Source organism: Chelonoidis abingdonii, chromosome 20 (genome assembly GCF_003597395.2).
Source record: "Chelonoidis abingdonii isolate Lonesome George chromosome 20, CheloAbing_2.0, whole genome shotgun sequence".
Classification (NCBI taxonomy): Eukaryota; Metazoa; Chordata; order Testudines; family Testudinidae; genus Chelonoidis; species Chelonoidis abingdonii.
The window spans coordinates 11,402,259-11,422,771 of record NC_133788.1 but is presented as its reverse complement, the minus strand read 5'-3'; the positions used below and the strand labels follow the sequence as shown (position 1 = coordinate 11,422,771).

General features: G+C 43.2%; 1 protein-coding gene across 2 annotated transcripts in view; it reads left to right on the top strand.

Moving 5' to 3' along the window:
* CALN1 (calneuron 1) overlaps nt 1-20,513 on the top strand; it is a 183,580-nt gene that overhangs the window by 91,004 nt on the left and 72,063 nt on the right. For both annotated transcript variants that reach the window (XM_075073938.1, XM_032774398.2), the window contains exon 4: nt 9,323-9,435. In XM_075073938.1, the coding sequence (XP_074930039.1) occupies nt 9,323-9,435 (113 nt within the window). The remainder of the gene's footprint in view (nt 1-9,322; nt 9,436-20,513) is intronic.

Here is a 20,513-nt window from a genome sequence, read left to right as displayed (position 1 = left end):
AGTACAGCTGGGAGCTGTGGTTGCTCAGTACCCCTGAAATATCAGTTCCATAGTGTCTCAAGTTGGCCATTGAAAATGAGTGGAAATTTGCACAAAAGTTGGCCTCGATCTTCCTTTGCCTCATAAAATGGAGATAATGCTACTCTCCCCTGCCCCCTCACAGAGGTGTTGTGAAGGTGAATGATTGTTTGTGAGGCAAGTAGGTTACTACATTGATGAACACCATTAAAAAAAAAAAAAAAGGTGAATGAGCAATAACAAATTGCATGTTCAGTGCAGGGTCTGGCGGGTGTGCTTGGGGCCACATACTGGTGTTGAGGATAAAAAGAAATACTGAACAGCCCTCTCATTACCTGAAGACTGGGACATCCTGTGCATTGACTGACGCCAGGGTTCGGTACTAAAAACAGTATGTGATCAATACAGGATCCTAGTGCACATGGGGATTGCATCTTTAAATTCTGGCACTTCTGTCTTTGACTTTGTAGCCTCAATAATTAAAACAACAACAACATAGGGGTTGTGTGTGTGTATGTGTGTGGGCAGTTTGTGTGGACTGTGTCTATAGTTCCTCATGCTTCATTATCAGCTTCCCAGTTGTGTCAAATGTTGCAGAGCTCTCTGGTAACTGCAATGATGAAGCTTCTTGCCATTGTGGGAGCCTCTTAGGCAAAAATGATTAGGGTCTCATCCAGCTTGACCTGTGTTTGCTTTAGCTGAGCATTTGGCAAACTGTTCATCTACTGCAACACGTAAGACTTTCTGAAGTTGTAAGGGATGTGCAATAATCCTTTCACTTTTACACATTGCCTGATAGCCATCACTCTCCCGTCTCCTAATGATAGCCTCCGCAGTGCAAAGGAGGCTATTTCTGCAGAATAAGTATTGATAGCTTGCAGCAGATTGGCCCGATGGCCTAGTGGCACAGCCAAAGGACATGGAGGCAAGCCAGGGACAGCAGGCCCTGTAGCATGTTTACCTGCAGTGCAGTCATTGGGATAGAGGGGTAATTTTGAGGTTATACGGTTTCCAAGGGATTGTGTGGAGCTGACATATCACTTGACAGATGCCTGGTGAATTTTTACTGCAATGTAAGTTGCTGTTATCATTGGACTGCTCTCCTCTACCCAAGTGCTAAAAAGCAACCTGCTCATTTTTGACTCGTAATAGATGTTGTGGAGAGCAAGCACCAGTCTCTCTGGTTGTTTAACCCAGCGATTCTCAAACTGTGGGTTGGGACCCCAAAGTAGGTTGTGACTCCATTTTAATGGGGTCTCGAGGGCTGACTTAGACTTGCTGGGGTCTGGGGCCAACCCGAGCCCCCCCACCCGGGGCTGAAGCCAAAGCCCGAGGGCTTCAACTCTGGGCGGGGGGCTCAGGTTACAGACTCCCTGACTGGAGTTGAAGTCTTGGGGGCTTTGGGCCCCACCTTGGCCTGGGGGGAGGGGCTTGGGGTTTGACTTTTGCCCCACCAAGGCAGTGGGACTCAGGGCTCAGGCTCTGGTCCCCGCTCCTAGGGTCGTGTAGTAATTTTTGTTGTCAGACCAGCGTTGCGGTGCAATGACGTTTTAGAATCCCTGGTTTAATCTACTGATGTGTGTATGTTACAGATCCCACGCTGTGCGGCTCCACAGAGGATATGAATTGTTACAGCCCCCAGCTCCAGAGCTGTAGCTCTTTAGCTCAAACTGTAGCAGCTCATGGTTTTAGCTCAGAAGGTCCCTGTTCAGTCCCTGGTATGTGGGCTAAGATGGCAGCTGTCACATCTGCATCTCCAAGGTCTGGTTACCAGGCTGAGGTTTAAATGATCTCTGGTGTTACACAACAAGCTTCTATCACTCATTCCCAGGTGGAAGCAGCTGAGCTGAAGATACAGTCCTAGTCTTCGATCACTGTCTTGCAGGGTCAACAGCTAGAAAGGGTCCTGCTGGCTCATATGAATAGGCTAAGAGTCTCTTCTAATGGGGACACAGGCATTCAGTCCTTGGAAGAGTTCTGAACTCCCTTTCCTTGCAAGGGCAATGAACTAATGCCAGTCCCTTGAAACAAGGTGCAAATGGGAAGTTCTAAGATTACCCCACTTGCAGTGTGGACAGATAACAGAATCATTGGATGCAAAGACGTGGTGGTCAGTTCAGCTCTCTGGTTCTCGCAGGCAGATCCCAGGCCAGGGTAAAACTGAGTGATTCTTGGGTTTCCTCTCTTGTGGGCAGAACAGACAGACAAACCACTAGCTCCTTGTCTTTGGTCTCCAGCTGATCCCTTTACAGGGTGGATGCAAATCCGACTCTTCCGTCAGCTAAGCACTCCAGTCCAACCGAATCATGGAGTTTTATGTTTACCCTTCTATGATCCACAGCTGCCAACTTTCACCAGCCACCCAAAAAGATGGGCTGCTCATGGAGGTATTTAACCACTGTCCTGAGGCCAGTTAAGTTTGGGGTATGTACAACGCCTCACAGTCAAACTGTTAGAAGGGTATGTCCTGACGGGGGTCTTATAATTTGTATTTATCCTCCATTTGTAGAAATGTGTCTTTAATCCTACAGTGAGCTGGAGAGAGTTTATGTATGTTCAATGATAGAAAGTTTTTGTAATTTGTTCAGGAGGAGCAAGAGAGAAAGGGCATGGTGATTTTTAACAGTTCGTGTCTCAGCAAAATCTGAACAGAATTTCATGGGACAAAGAAAAGGCACTTGTGCAGCCTGCTGGTGTTTCCCAGTGCCCACTGTCAAAGCCCTGCTGCAAACAACGGAGGCGTTACAGCTTCACAAAGTAAAGGCCACCAGGATCTTTTACAGTGTGTTATCTGAGTTCATGCTAGAATGATTGTGCATTATTGCCTGGTGGGACTTAGCGTGTATGTGAGCATTAGCTCAGATAGGCCAGAGAGATCTGAGTTCTCTTCCTGATTCTGCCACTTGCTTCTTGCGTTACCCTTGGACAAGTGACTTTACGGCTTTCTGTGCCTCAATTTCCCCAGCTGTGAAAAGTGGATATTATGATTATTGTGAGGCTTTTCATTAATCTTTGTAAAGTGCTAGGAGATCTTAGAAAAATTTTATACAATAAGTTTAAAATATCATTATCGTTTTGTATATAGCTGGCTACTTTGCTGTCCTTCCCATTCTCCAGTTGTCCCTCTGACCCCTCCAAAACAAACACCCTCATCCCAGGTGTAAATAATTTATTTGTGAAATGGAGTTTTCCCCGCACAGTATAGAAAACCCACATGCTGAAGACAAATACTCAGAGACACACATATATTAAAAATATGGCACCATTTTTATAGTGAAAGTAATTAATTATGGAACAACTTATCTAGGGATGTGGCAGATTCTCCGTCACGTGCAATCATTACGCCAAGATTGGACAGTTTCTAAAAGAGACACTATAGCTCAAACCAAAGTCATATATTCAATGAAGTAACTACCGGGTGAAGTTCTTCGGCCTGGGTCATGCTGTAGGTCAGGCTAGATGATCATAATGGTCTGTAACAGGGTGCTGGCTTGGAGATCCAACCCAGGCCCCTGTTAGCCCAGCTCCGCTTAAAAATGGGGATTAGTTAGGACTGGCCGGGGAGGCCATGCCCTAATCACTTGAGGAGATGCACCTGCAGGCTTGAGTGGCCAGCCTGCTGTATAAAGCTGGCTTGGAGGAAGCAGAGGTGGAGAGACAGGAAAGGGAGGAGCAAGGAGCTCTAGATCCCTGCTGGTAGGAGAAGCTAGCGGTCTCCCAGGATGTTGGTCTGTAAGATATGTAAATCGTAGGTGGTGGGGATAGGCACGAACAATAAAAGAGCCCTGGTGCGTGTCCTTTGGAGCGGTTTCAAACTGAGTTTGTGAAGGGGCCAGGAGCAGGCAGCGCTGCATGATCCCTTCTGGCTTTAAAGTCTGTGAAAGAGGCACACAACTTTTCTTGAAAATAGCTCAGTGGCTGTAGCTGTATAATTTTAGAGCAGAGCAGGGTGGCAATCCCAGAATCCCATATTTTTCACACACAGTTACCATATGGCAGTAAAGAGTGACACAGAGCAGGACAGAGAATCACTGCCGCTAGCTATTAAGAGAATAAAAATGAACAGAAGGGTCGTCCATGCTTGTGACCTAAACTGCAAGTGACTCCCTCATTAATTCAAATATATCCAGCTGGCCACATTCTGGAGGTCAAACACAAGAAAAATGTGGGTACTTATCAATCCACACACATCAGATTCTTATCTCCATTTATATATGTGCCTTAGCCTTTGTGCCATGGCCAGGGTTTTTCAGGAAGTGTTCCCCTGTGTGCTAATTTAGCATCAAAATCTCTGCCTGAAAATGTATTTACCTTTGCAAAGTCTACTGTCCTTGAGCGATTTCTCACTGCTAGAGAATTGGTCTCCCTTTCGTGATCCCACTCCAGGAAATGGGAACAAACCAGGTTCTTCATTGTCATTAGAGCTCAACCAAACCCAAGCAATGAACAGATAATGGCCATGTGCTTATGTTCGGTCTTCTTAAAGCAGGGCAAGACTGCCTAGGCCTGTGGGGGAACTAAGCAGTAAGGAAGACAGCAAGTAATTTGATTCATCTGTTTGCTAGAATAGTGTCTCCTGTGCATTGAGGAGAGATAATGACGACAACAACAGGGTCTCGTTCATCCCATGAACATTACACTGCAATGACATATGTTCTGGGCTATATTTTCATTGTTATGCAAGGTTTTAGCTATACAGTTTCCAGCCCATCTTCCACTTTGACCTCAGTGGAAGACACAGTTAGTGGGTTGTATTACAGGGGATCGGCCAGAAAAATTCACAGAGCAACTCTTTGAAAAATCCTCTTTTAGGTAGACAAAGAGAAGTCAGTGGACTGGTTCTAGGGAAGAATAATACATAGTGAGGACCTTCCACGTTGTGTATTACCTTATTTCAACTCTGTTTCTCACATGGCCATGGTTGCAGTCCTGCAGTCTGACCTACTAGTTAGGAGTAGGTGTAACTTGGCCACTATTGAAAATGTTACTCTATTTTCCATGATGCTGGGAAGCTTTGAATTGCAGTTGGCTACAAATATTTAGGCGTTGACATGCCTTGAGCTTTGTACGACTGCATTAGTAGAGTTTCTATGCACCTTGGGTTTATAAATAAGTCATAGTAGTGTTTGATTGTCATAATCAATCAGGACAGTAAGCGCAGTATGGGTCAGGTCATTTAAAACTGATGAGAGCAGAGAAAAGAGAATACTGCTCTACATCACTAAAAGGGAAATGGAATATCTGAGCTGAACAAGCAACAGATATGCATCTTCTCACTCCCTGTGCCTGCTGTTTAATTTGCATTAGATTGCCTCACTGGTCAAATTGCCCTTGATGGTAGTTCCTTGAATGCGAAGAGGATTTGCTAAGGTAATTAACGTAAAATTGCAGGTTGAAGGAAGGGGAGACTGGTGTAGAAGGTGGACGGTGGACACATTGCAAATCTCTTGGCATAGAGAGAACTGCAGGAATTGGGCATGACACAAAAACTATGTGCTGTTAAAGCTGGAGGTGGGCTCAGACCAGAACATGGGATTCAGGCCCACCCAAACCCTGAGGAAGTTTGGCTTCATACTCGTGTGACTCAGATCTATCTGTCTAATGGCTGAAGAGTGCCATCAAATCCAACACCCCCAAATGCCTAGGATAGTCACATTTGGATCCAAACCTTGCATCTTGGCTCCATCTCTGCTGAAACCTAAAATTTCTGAATAAAATGGCATTCGATTGCTCTGAATATCTAATAATCTCTGCCAACGAGGATTTCTATAGGCCTGGTATAGGTACTGAATGTAATTGAATGCATCTTAGATTATAATTCGATGAGATACGTGCCTAGCTGAGATTAAGGGAGTGAGGTAAGAGCAACTGTGGATCAAATTCTGCTTTCAGTTAAGGTCTGATCCTTGAATATGCTAAGTGGTCCTCTGAGCCAATCTTAACTCCTGCTGATCTGAGGGGGAGCAAAATTCATTCAGCATCATCCCTTTACAGAACCTTATACCTGAGAGAAACCCCATTGATTTCAATTCTGCAGTTACAGCAGTATTACATGGGGTATACCTGAGAACAGAAAGTAGCTCTTTATGTTCGTTTTCCCATGATCCGTACATTGGTATTTAAGGATTTTTCTGTTGACTGTTGAATACCATAAAAGGAGATCTTGGTTTAAATTGTGATTTCTATCTCTGATACAGGATCTCTTGTGAGTTTGATGGTGGGAAGTGTTTATTTTGTTATGCTTAAAAGAAATGTCAAAGGGACCTTTTCTATTATGTAAAATCCTGGTTCCGCTTAGGTCATATGCTAGTCACCAGTTTAACTGAAAGTGCAGCAAATGAGGAAATAAAATAGCTTTGCACCTTTGTGACATCTTTCATTGGAGGCTTTCAAAACACTGTAAAAACTTCAATTAATTCAGCCCTAGAACAGCCTTGTTGAAGTAGTCGTTATGTTTAGATAGGTAAACTGAGGCACAGAGTGGTGACTATAAATGACTGGGCCAAAGTTCTAGTAAGTCAGAAGGTGAACCCAGAACTCTGGACACTTCTTCTATTATGCAGCACTCACTGCTTCTCTTCTTCATAAATGAAACGAAACGGTCTCTAGTAGAAAATGTCATGTGGATAATTCAATATATTGGGGTCAGACGTGAAGAAGCAAATATATGTGTGGTCACGTACTAGTAGCTATTTAAAATGCAAATTGTTTTCTTGAGAATCTGGTTAATATCTTTAACCCAGTTTGTAAGGTAGCGTGTGTTTCTATTACAGCATTTCCTTCTAAGCAAGGCATTGCAGTGTGCATCATCTTGAATTCACTGTCACCTTGCATTGCATTCCACAACATGATCCAGTGTGATGTGATTGATAGTCTGACTTGATGTCACAAAGTTCTGTCTCCCACAGGGAAGCAAAAAGAGCACCGTCTCTCTGCCTATGAATATTTCAAAAATCTGCTCTCAAAGATGTGGGGTCCCTATGCCCCAACCCCCACCTCGCCCTTAATAGACTATCTATGAAATGAATGTTGGCATTGACTCTTCTATCATGGGGCTGCATCCTATAAGGTGCTGAGTCCTCTGGTCTTGATCCAGCAACGCATTAAGCACATGCTTAGCTGTAAGTGTGTGTGGATCATTCCCAATGATATGATATATGCACAAACTGAAGTGCCTTGCTGGTTTGGGGCAAGACTGCTCAGCAGCTGACAGGCTTGAGCCTGTTATGGATCCATGCTATGTTCCTCAGAGCAATGCTTGTTACTTCCCCCTCAGAATGTTCTTTCCATCTCTGCGTGTCTTCCTGAAAATTATTGACTGCGCTCTTGAGTGGGTAGAGATCATCGTTCTGGAAAGGGAATAATCTCTGCTCGGTTTATTTGTCATCGTTTTTCTGCTCAGATAAGAATTTAGTTTATACAGATTTCAACAAATGAGGCGCACGTACAAATGGAGAACAGCAAACAGTTATCTTAGTTACACTGAAAAGGGCAAATACCTGCAGCCCACCAAACACACGTGCGCATGCTTATGGAAGTGTTGCCATTAATCAGTATTTACTCAGAAGTAACCTCACACCGCAGTATCTAAGATACCCTGGTTAACACTGGCTTTTTCCTAATGACCACTGTCCAGAGCTGCTCTAGTCTGATCTTTTAGTACTGATTAATTCTTGATAATTTAAGAACAAAACCCACATAAGCTCCTGTGGGGCCAGTCTGTTCCCACTTGGTTAAATGGGTGCAGGATCGGGAAGTGAGTCGGGAAGATCCCAATGATCAGGGTGCTAGCTTGAGACCTGGGACACCTGGGTTCAGCTAATGCCACGTCTATGCTAGAACAACACTAGAAAGCCCCCCTGATGTAGCCAGTTTATACTGGCAAAAGAGTGCTTTTTGTATTAGCTCCCTGGATAAGCTATATGGGCAAAACCAGTTTCTTGCTGGCATAACTGCACCTATATTAGGGCTTGTCATAAAAATTACACCCTTTCCATGACACTGCCATATCCGCAAATGTTTCTAATGGTCTCAATATGTGGCCCTAGGCCAGTCTCTCAATCTTTCTATGCCTCCATTCCCAAACTGTCAAATGAGAACAGCACTTCCCTAGCTCAGAGAGGTGGTGGGAGGGTAAATGCTTTAGAAGGTTGTGAGGTGCTCTGGTAGTGTGGTGGTAGGGAGCTGAAAAGTACAAAGAGGCAGATGTGCATCACGCTCACCTTTTTAAAACCTCGAAGAGCAAAGTATTTGAAAGATTCCTTAACCACTACGGAAACGCTCTCTTTCTTTCTTGGCATTTTGTATTGATCCTTCTGTAAAGTCCTCCCAGGTGGTAATTAATACTTGGACACACTACAGACAGCGCCAGGGCTCATTTACAAAACAGATAATATGCTGCGGGGTCATGGGACTGCACAGGCTGAGTTCATTAGTTGCACGAGCAGTCTTTTCTTTTTGCTAATGACACTGGATCTGAGTCTACACTGTCTTCTCTGCATACAGAGTATGCAGGATTTTAGAAGATACACATTGATGAAAGCTGATATGAATTGCCTTGTGGTTACATTATGGCCTGGCTGTTCTTTGTATGGTAACCTCCGCTGCAGGATGGACTTGGACCTGCGTAAGAGTTTGGAAAGATTTCACTCTGTACAGGCTGATTTACAAACAGGATGATGATGATAATAATAAATTAATTAATACCTAGCTCTTAAACAGAGCTTTTTCCTTTGCAGATCTCAAAGCACTTTACAAGGGAGATCAGTATCATTATCTTCACTTTTTACAGGTGGGGAATTTGTGGCACAGGAAGATAGTGTGATGGGACAAAAGTCAGCTAGCAAACCAGTGGCAGAGCTAGGAAGAGAACTCAAGTCTCCTGAGTCCCAGTCCAGTGCTGCCACGCTGCCTTCCTTCTACAGCTAATAGAAGTTGCGGTCTTGCTGAAATGCTCAAGAACCTTTGGTTTTTAGAAGTGACTTGCTTGTAACCTCAGCAGGGCATGGGGACAGGCTTTTCATCTCCTTTTTGTACCGCACCTAGCACAATGGGACCCTGATCTTGGCTGCTCTTTGGATAGTAATATAATATTAAACCACTAATAAGAATGGAAATGAGAGCTGTTCCCCATGCAACAGATGTGATTTTGCTCGTGATCATGGTGTCTGGATGATGCACTCACTGGTTCATAACTTGTTTTCTTTCCAGGGGGCAGAGCTATCCAGGATGGCACATGGACTTTTGAGTGACTTTTGAGATACCAATCAGCTAAGACTCATTGATAGTTTTCCTCTCATTCCAGGGGATGGCCAGGTTGATTTTGATGAATTTATGACCATTCTTGGACCTAAGCTGGTATCTTCAGAAGGGAGAGATGGTTTTCTTGGAAATACAATAGACAGCATTTTCTGGCAGGTAAGTGATCTTTTTGGTTTTTTAAAGCAACATCAATGAGCAATTATCACTATCTCAAGAAACAATGAAATGGTTGGAAGCATGAAATATTGTGCTGAGCTTGAACAATTGTGTGAAGGTTATTCAGTTTTATTATGATCCATATAAGACCATACTGTATTGGTGGAGTGGCTTTCTCATTCTCCTGCATTTGATGTGTGAAGAAGAGAGAGAATTTGATGGTTTGTGTCTGTGTAGAACTGTGCTTTTGAATAGATTTTGATATTTTTGCAATGCCTCGTTGGGAACTTGGGTTTTGCAAGGAATATTGATTGGAATGCAAAGCAAACATCTGTGTTAAAGGGGAAATAGATTAGTTTGTCTAATGAGGCAAAGAAATAGAAATATAATCTATATGGTTGCCCATCAGCTGATCTCCCTTTAGACGTCATATTTCGCTCTTTGCCATCAATGTGGTAATAGTTAGTATGCATTCCAAGCCGGCAGAACTGAGCTGCAGTTAATCAAATGTATAGCATGTTGAGCAGATCCTATTGGTGCTTACGTGTGTTCTGTGACACAATAGGTCAAATAATTTGGGATCCAAGTCTGGGGTAATGAAACCCTCTGTTTATCACAGAACAAGTAGATGGCAGTGCCACTTGCAAGCTGCTCCTATGCTGACCCATCAATGTGCCTCAACCCTGCCCTAACAGGGTAAGATTCCATGCTCACGTTCCATGTGAATTCAGTCCTTGGTGCTGAGATGATGCCTCTCTAAGGTGTCAACCAGGGCCAAATGTGATGGCCATTTTTGCAGTGTGGATACCTGTAAACTTGACAACTGTACTGAGCTGTGCAGGCTTCCAAAAAGGACTGGATTTTTGTATGATGACAAAGTTCTGCTGAGTTGCTGTAGTATGGATTATACCTCCCCCAACACACACACAAACACGTCCACCCCCAAATTTTGGAAGGGATATAAACATTAGTGCTTCAGGATATAAGAAATCCTCTAACCATTGGGGGTTAGATATAACCTTTCCCTGTGGACATATTATCTTGTAATTGCCTCCTGCAGGGTTTCTTGCACTTTTCCCAGGCCTACTGTTTGAGACAGGAATATTGGACCACTGTATCGAGTATTTCTCTGCCACTATGAGATGACCAGTGATTTCACATAACAACTGAGTGCCTTAGGGTGGCCTAACAGCTTTTGGTCACTCTCAAGCCTAGTCGTTGTTGGAACTGACAGCCTAACTATAAAAGGCTCTGTCTCTTGTTACTAGTTCCTGCAGACATTCAGTCTGCCATATTGAGACTTGGATCCCAAATTATTTGACCTATTGTGTCACAGAACACACATAAGCACCAATAGGATCTGCTCAACATACTATACATTTGATTAACTGCAGCTCAGTTCTGCCGGCTTGGAATGCATACTAACTATTACCACATTGAGTAAAAAAAATCTTTTAAAATGTGTTTCTGATACATGCTGAGATGATAGGAACAAGATTGAAAGTGTTAGCTCTGTATTCCCACCGTTCATTCATCAGAGTAAGTACTCAGTGTTGATGAACCAGCAATGAATTATGACATATCTGGGAGGGAAACCGTGTTTGAAAAAACATTAAGAAGTACCGGGACTTTGCAGAAAATAATTGTTCTTCTACAGCCTCCATCGAGCCCCACAGGTGAGTCATTTATCAAAAGAGCTTGACTAATACAAAGGGGAAAAAGCTCTAGTGCTTCTTACCAAACAATATATGCCTGTGGCTAGCCTTGCCTCATGAGCCGGTGCAGCAGAATTCTGAGTTCTATGTCTGGCACTGCTGTGGACTCTCTATTCGCCACTGACTTTAACTCTTTTGTGCTGCTGTTTACTTTGCTTATATGGTGAGGAAAATAATAACGCTTCTCTTCCTCACAGGACTACTGTGAGAATTAATTAGCAGAGTTTTGTGATTCTCAGGTGACAGATGCTATTCAAGCTGTGAGAAATAGTCTGGGGGGTTATCTGTGGGCAATAAAGATTTGACTGAATTGCATGTGTGCTTCAGAGTGTGTAATAAAACCCTTATAATAATAATTCCTAGCTCTTTCATAGATCTGCAAGCACTTTGCAAAAGAGGGCAATATCTTTATTAGATGGGGAAACTGAGGTATGGGGAGGGGCCATGACTCGCCCAGCAAAGCAAGGGCAGACCCACAATTTGAACCCACGTCTCCTGAGTTCAGGTTCATTGACGTATCCACGAGGCCGCATCTAAGACTGGCGTGCACAGATTTTCATTTTGCATACAAAAATGTATCCCTCTTCTTTCTGAGCAGGTCCAATTTGTCTAAAATGTACCTCTGCAATTTGACTGCTTGCTCTCAGAAGAGTGAACTGGCAGAAAAATATAGCAAAGGGCAACTCAGGGCTGCTCTGTGGCATGTTTCCTTTGCTTATTTTCCCTACTCAAATATCAGAAACTTGATTTATCAAAACATTTAAGCAGTGTTTAAGTCCCGTCCCCGTACAACAAAGTATTTAAGTATGTGCTTAAGTTCAGTGGGCCTTAAGTACACGCTTAAAGTAATGCACATGCTGAAGTGCCTTGCTGAACTGGGTCTAAATTCACTCTCAACATCCCACTAATGCAGACTTTAAACTTTCTCGCAAAAGGGAAAGGCTTGGACATGTGTAGTGATTTTTGCATGTTGAGAGTTTTGGAAAAATCCCCTCAAAGAAAGTTGAGAGTAGCTACAGACCTGTTATGTCCACTCCAAAACTATAAATGAGCTCAGGCAGTTGAAGGTGTTAACATAGCCACTAGAAGGTGCAACTCTGTCTTAGGTAGGTTGTTAGCTGAAGGCCTGGGGCACCACACCATAGAATCAGCATGTCAAGAGGCACCTCGGAGAGGTTTTTTGTATCAGGTGCAGAGGCAGAAGATACATTTTTGGAGTCCAGGAACTACTTTGCCACTATCCATCCAATCTCTCATTCTCCAACTGTCACGATTTTGGCTTGCATGATATTTTTGCTGAAGTCCCAGCTTCCTATATTAATGGTGCTTTCATCCAGATTCTGTTCCCAGCATAGTTTAAATAATACAGTGACAGAGTTAAATAATAAACAGCAGCAGAAGGAGAGAGAAATTCAAAGGAACCGGCGAGGGATGAGAGATGCGTGTTCAAATGAAATTGGGAGTGAGTTGGTGTGATACAGGAAGGCTGTTCCAGATGGCATGAGCTGCAGAGGGGAAGGATCTTGCAAAAGTATTAGCAGGACTGCAGGAAGATGGAGAAAGATGCCAATGGTAGAAGAGTAGAGAGAGCAAAGATGGGAACAGGGTGTGTGAGAGACAGACCTGCGATAATATAAAACTGGGGCATTCTTCCTGTTGCAAATATTAGGTAAAGAGTAATGGACATTCAGAAAATAATTAATCTCTGCTGAGGGCTGTACAGTGGCACAGATCAGGAGAATGAAGGGTTTTTCAAATGTATGTTTCCTATTTTCCTTCCTATGTGAACTTTAAATTGCCTTGTATCGGTTCCCGTCAAGCAGCTCGCTCACTCTATGCAGTAGCCAAGATCAGATCCACTCTGGAAAGAAAAGCTTTCCATGTTCTTGCATGATGGCTCAAGAGGTTGTAAGGTGGGGATGAGGGGAGGGTAACACTGTAAAGACTATTTCAGTTCAATGCAGTGTTGAACAATAGTATCAATAGAGTTAATTTCTATTGCTATAGCTCTGTCTCTGTAGAATTTCTAGCTAGAGCTTGTACAAATGGAGTACAGTTTTGCAGAGAATGTTGTCAATTACATATTTCAATCCCTAATTCTCCATCTCAGCGCCATTTGCCCAGACGGGGTTTTTATTGATGCCTTCTGTTTATAAGTGAATATAAAATTTGTCTTAAACTTTCCCAGAACTTGTTTTTCTTAAAAACAAAAGTTATCTGTTACCAGAAGATGTTTATGAGCACTTTGTTTGGGTGATTATGGTTTATGGTTTGAAGGACAAAAGGATTTCTAGTGCAGTGCTTTCCATAGCGGGGAGGGGGCATTCCTCTAGTGGGGATCAAGGATTAGCTGGAGTGGTGGAAAGAGATCATTCTATTGATCACCAGAGTGTCAGCTTCAGCTTACGTTGGCATAACCTATGTCATTCAGGGGTGGGAGTAAACTACCCCCCTGAGTGACATAAGCCAGACCAACATAAGCGTCAATGTGGACAGCACTATGCTGGCAGGACAGCTTGTGCCGCTCACAGAGTTGGTTTTATTTTGCCAACGGGAGAGCTTTCTCCCGTCGGCATATGTTCTCCCATCAGATGTTCTGCAGCGGCGTAGCAAACGTAGCACAGCACACTGATCTCTTGCATAAGCAGGGCATTATGCAGCCATGGGCCATCAGACCAGCCAAGCATGTTCTGTTAACATGGGACCTTTTGTGATGCAAGAAGGGAAGGAAGGCTGGTTCCAGACACGTAGAGGAGAATGAGTTTTCTTTTCTCACCACTAGGTGGTGATGGATGTGCCAAGGACAGGATGAGGCACACGCCTGGTAGATTCATGACTAGTGCAGGGTGAATTCATTTTAGTGAATAGTAAATTTGCCTGAGAAAAAAAAATGCAGTTTGGGGGTGAACTAAACTCTTTGCGAATTGAGGTTGAGTTTAGCAAATAGTTTTGGCTGAATGAAAAACAGAGGGGAAAACATTAAAAAAATAGAAATGAACCATTTTGATATTGGCATTTTCAAAAGGAAATTTTTTTAACCTGAACAAATGCCTTTTATGTTTGTTTTGTTTTGTCAAGAAAAATAAACCCAAGGGAAAATGTTGCAGATTTGGTTCCAAACTATTTTTCTGGGTTTCTCAGTACCATCATCTATTATGCGATCAGCTCTGTTCATGACTATTTCCAGGGACTGAGGAGGCTACAGCTTCCAGGATTGGCCTGAGATGGCTGTGGTGATTTTTATGAGGCCAGCAGAGGGCAGAATTCTGTCTCCTGCTGGCCTCTGTAAAAAATTCGGAGGGCAAGGATCCCAGTTCAGTTTCTAGGTGGAGAGCAATTAACATGCAGTGAGGAAGGAGATAGAACATCTGCATATCCACGGCCTGGGTTCTGTTGCTGACGCTTTAATGAATTTATGTGAGGAGCTGCCTGTTCATAATCTATTGTCAGTTGTCATTACTAATGGAACCACTCTCCCATGGGATAGTTCTATGCTGTATTAAACCATTCAATCAATCAGTGGTTTAATAGAATGAAATGAGGAAGGAAATATTTGGAAATCTCATTGGCATCAACAAAAGCCAGTGCAAACTTGGGGGAGGAGAGGTAGAGACTTTGAAAGATATAAGGTGGTTGGGGAAAGATGCTGGGTTTTTTCTAAGTCCAGTAGATAAATTTAACAACATTTCTTCCTCTGAAGACTTGAGGAACAGTTAGTTCCTCCTCTAGTTCCTGCAGAGGAATTAATTTGGGGCCTGCACATTTTTTAGCATTGTCATAATCCCTGAGGATGTATTTCGTCTCTTTGAAAATAGTATGTAATTTAGCCAGGTAATAAACCCAGCACTTCTTCACCAACATTGGAAAAGTGTATTTCTAAATAACGGATTTCCTTCTCCCCAGTTGGGCTGGGCTGGAGAGGGCTTGGGAGTATGTAGATCCTTCCTGCGCATCCTTTATTTTGTTCTACTCTAATGCTGGTCTGGGATCTGGCTTTCATTAATGGTCTTTAGTCAGCTCCTCTTACTTTTGCAAACAGCTGCTAAACCAAGCGGTTATACCACTCCAACCCCTCAGCACAGATGCATTACACTGGTGCAGTGGTTCTCAAAGTTTTGTACTGGTTGCCCCTTTCACACAGCAAGCCTTTGAATGTGACCACCCCCCCTTATATATTAAGAAATGTTTTTAATTTATTTAACACCATTATAAATTCTGGAGGCAAAGTGGAACTTGGGGTGGAGACTGACAGCTTGTGACCCCCTGAGGGGTCCCGACCCCCAGTTTGAGAACCTCTGAAATGGTGTAATATTCTGTGAAACCAGAGTAAGCCCCATTTTACATCAGTGCAGCTCATCTACACAGGGAGTTTGCAAACACTGGTGTAGCTACATTGATACAAATTTTCCAAGTATTGACTTTGTTGTTTCAGCCTTTGCAGAATGGAAGCAAACCCGTTCATTCATAGTTTTTACCGCGGACTCCAGCCAACATTTGCTGTGGTTCTAAAGAATGGCAGATGCTCGAAACTGTGTAACGCTAAGTTTGTAGGTCAAAACTCCAGATGATGCACAATGTTTGGTGGTTGGCTCAGCTGTCGGAATCTTATCTGTCAGTTGATGACTGAATCAGATAGTGAGCTGTATCAGGTAGTTGGCTTATGGACCACAGCACATGCAGTGGCCTGTGAGGAAAGCCTAGTAATGTTTGTAGGTCTAGTGCATATGTGATGGCCACCATATTGGCACATGCTCCAGGGATTGACCCAGCAACCTCCAGAGCTAGAAGCATGAGTTTCTACAGCTTAATCTAAAGCATCTCTAGCTGGGGCTGTCCCACTCATATCTTTTGCTGATCAAGCACAGAGGCGTACCTATAACGTGAACTTACTGGTGGATTACCCAAACAACCCAATATTTTCAAAAGTGATCTGCAATTTTGGGTGCCTCCACTTTCGGGCGCCCAGCTTGAGATACATTGAAAAGGGGATGATTTTCATAGGTCAGGTGCTCAGAACTTCCTGAAAATCAGACATTTTTATAGCATCTCCAGTGGAGCATCCAGAATCTCAAGTCACTTGAAAACCTTGGTCTGCTGTTGATTAGCAGACATTACTACAGGCTTAACTGCCTGCTTCGCATGACTCCACTGCATTTCTCAACTCCTTTTCCCATTTACACAAGATTGGTGATATCCAGGATTCTTCACCACTCCTTTTGGTCCATGACACAGGGACTCATGAGTCTTGGAGTTCCAGTCCTCCTCTCTTCAGACTTCTCTGACAGAGTCTTTCCATCATATCCTCAGTCTTTCTTGCTGCCCTCTTCCTCCCATGCTTTCTTTGTGTGTCATTCTTCTCCCACTCTTGTCACATCTAGCTAACCTCAAATGCGCATTCTCCAGTGTACCTGCCACCAAGAGTCCCAAGTTCATTTTCTCCCTGATTTCTTCCATGCACACTATAGCCATCCTCCACTTGCCTGTCATTCCTCTCAGGATGCAACAAGAGACCTCAGTTTGTGGCACAGGTATCCTGCATAGAAGTGCTTTGGATAGCCTGCTGGAATATACATGAATTTGTGCATTTGTTAGGTTCATTAATTATATGCCATCCGTGAACCTGCTGTTTGTCCTGTGACGAGTGTCTCCATCCTTTAATCCCTTTCACTACTATATAACAAATGTAAAGGCAAAGATTTCAAGAATGACTTGGCACACTTGGGATGTCTCAGTTTTTGGGTGGCGAACTTGAGACACCTAACGGGGCCTAATTTTTAGACAGTGTTAAACAGCGTCTGTCTTAAAACCAGGTCCATTTAAGCCATCTCAAATTGGGTATCTACCTAAAACTAGAGGCATCTGAAATCACTACATTTTGAAAATCTAGGCCAAAATGCTTCTGATCAAAAGCAAGAGACTAGACCTCTGCTGTAGCCAACAATAGGGAGAAAAGACGACTTCCCAGTCCTATTGTGTAACATAGTTTGAACAGGCCTATTTATACCATTAGCCTTCTTAAAAGACACCAAAGCCTTTGTCTGAGGTATATTTAAAGCTAACGATTTATATAAAGAGGCATCCTGCATGCTGGGTCACGTTGCTTTATCAGCTTGGCAGGTGGTGATTTTGGTATTCAGCGTCACACACTTGGAAACACGCAGACTGACTATTTCTTAATTCACAGAGGTTATTTTTTTCTTTTCCCATCTCCCTCCGCCCCCCCCCCACTCACACACACACACACACACACACTCACACTCACACACGTTTGATCTGTGTCTGTTGGTTTTTTCCTCTCCTCCTGATGCATAAAATAACAACTGTGCTCTGACTTCTGTAGTGAGCTAGTTAAAAATCAATGGAGCTATGAGTGCCCAAAGTAAATGCACGTGGCTGTAGGTCTCTGTGTTGATGGTTGTCTGGCATTTGAAGTGACATGGTGCTCCATTGCTCCTTATGAGATCTGCCCTGGATAGGTTCAGTGGTGGCAATTCTTTAATGCATTTTGCCTGCTCTCTTGAAGTTTCTTCGCTGGGTTTGTAGGGAGAAATGTATTTTTTGTAATAGATATATTCCTTATGTTAAGTTTCAAGCAGAACAATAAAGGCAATGGAGGAATGCATGCAGGACTCGTGCGTTCCATCTTGAGCAAAGCACAAGCAAAGTAAACTGTCACTGGAAAAGAAGGAAGGTCCTCTCATGGATTGGTAACTGGTTAAAAGATAGGAAATAAAGGATAGGAATAAATGGTCAGTTTTCAGAATGGAGAGGTAAATAGTGGTGTCCCCCTGGTGTCTGTACTGAGACCAGTCCTATTCAACATATTCATAAATGATCTGGAAAACGGAGTAAACAGTGAGGTAGCAAAATTTGCAGATGATAACTATCTTGAGTAGTTTTGTAAGTCCCCAGCAGACTGTGAAGAGTTACAAAGGGGTCTCTCAAAACTGGGTGACTGGGCAACAAAAATAGCAGATGAAATTCAATGTTGATAAATGCAAAGTAATGCACATTGGAAAACATAATCCCAACTGTACATATAAAATGATGGGGCCTAAATTAGCTGTTATCAATCACTCAAGAAAGAAATTTTGGAGTGATTTTAGATAGTTCTGTGAAAACATCCACTCAATGTGCAGCGTCAGTCAAAAAGGTGACCAGAATATTGGGAATCTTTAGGAAAGAGACGGATAATAAGACAAAAAATATCATATTGCCTCTGTATAAATCCATGGTACACCCACATCTTGAGTACTGTGTGCAGATATGGTTCCCCCATCTCAAAAAAGATATATTGGAATTGGAAAAGGTTCAGAAAAGGGCAACAAAAATGATTAGGGGTATGGAACGGCTGTCATGTGAGGTCATGGTAGGGTAATGGGTAATAAGACTGGGACTTTTCAGCTTGGAAAAGAGATGACTAAGTGGAATATCATAGAGGTCTATAAAATCATGACTGGTGTGGAGAAAGTCAATAAGGAAGTGTTATTTACTTCTTTGCATAACACAAGAACTAGGAGTCACCAAATGAAGTTAATAGGCAGCAGGTTTAAAACAAACACGCGGTAGTATTTTTTCACACAACGCATGGTATACCTGTGGAACTTCTTGCCAGAAGATGTTGTGAAGGCCAAGACTATAATAGGATTCAAAAAAGAACTAGATAAGTTCATGGAGGATAGGTCAATCAATGGCTGTTAGCCAGGATGGGCAGGATGGTGTCCCCAGCCTCTGTTTGCCAGAAGCTGGGAATGGGCAACAGGGGATGGATCACTTGATGATTACCTGTTCTGTTTATTCCCTCTGGGACACCTGGCACTGGCCACTGTCGGAAGACAGGATATAGGCTAGATGGACCTTTGGTCTGACCCAGTATGGCTGTTCTTATGTTCTTTGAGCGTGGATTTTCCATAGTACAGTTATGGCCAGAGGCAAAGCACAGACTACACACCCAAAACTCATTTAAATCAATAGGACTTGCAGATGTCCAGAACCCTTCTGGTTCAGGCCTGAAGAGCCTTTGTTTTTGATTTAGCATCTCCAGACAGTTTCAAATAATCTATCTATTTTAGGTACTCTTATGGCCCCCATTACCAGAGTATCTAAGCGCCAATAATCTTTAATTAATTTATTCCCCTTCCACATCACCCCTGTGAGGTAGGCCAGTGCTATTATCACCATTCTACAGAGGGGGAATTAAGGCACAGAGACACTAAGGTCTGGTCTCCACCTAAAATTTAGGGCGACCTGGCTATGTTGCTCAAGGGTGTCAAAAATTCAGCTCCTCCCCCGACCCCCCGAGAGATGTAGTACAGACTCCTTCCAGTATAGAATTCTTCAGTGTAGCCACTGTCTCTTGAGTAATTACTACAGCAATAGAAAACCCCCCTTCTGTTGCTGTAGCAAGTGTCTACACTACAGCGATGTAGCTGCAGTGCTTGTAGTGGGATCATAGCCTAAATGTCTTGCCCCAGGGCGCACTGGGGGTCTTTGTTAAAGCAGGGAATTGAGCTCATATTTCCCAAGTCAGCACCCTAACCACTGGACCATCCTTCCTCTCTTCAGAGGTATCTAAGAAATGGCTTATTAGGGATTTGGAATGCTGGCAAACTTTGCTAAAAAACAAACCTTCCCTAGACCACCTTCCTTTGGTTGTTATCAGGCTCTTGTAATATGCTTGTCTCTTTTGGTTTACTTAACAGAACAATAACAATGCAGAGAAAAACAATTTCCTGATGAGGTCTGTGAACCCTAGAGCCGATGGAAAAATGAATACCTATTTTCACGAAGAATTGCTGAACGTTGAAGTGATTTTCAATTTGAAGTGTTCAAAACTGACCCATTCGTTGATTTTCAGTCAGAAGCTCTGTGAGGTACAATATGGATGCGTTAGCACAACTGTGAGACCCAGATCCAGCAATTGTAAACTGAGGTTTACAAAGCAGTGTGGACTCTCATGTGTATGGCAACACTGAGTCTACAGGCCCACGTCCTGCAAACCTTGGCTCAGTGAGCAATGTTGACAGACATACCCTAAATGTACACCCAGGTGGTGGCATTGTGGTGCCCTGGTATGAAATCAGGATTTTCAGTTGCAACCTACTGGTTAAAGCCTGATTTGAAGACGACTGAATTCAGTGGAAAGAGACTCATTGACTTTTCAAGGGACTATGGATCAGGCCGTAAAGGATATCATGGGGGCATACGGTGCACAACCAATATGTCAGGAAAACAGCAATGTTAAATCATGTGCAGATGACCGACTTGAAGCAGTTAGCAGATGGCAACAGGGTCTGAAAATGTAAGCCATGCACCTTTACCATTCTAGCAGTGATGAGCGTAGATCTGTGTTAGACAGCTTTT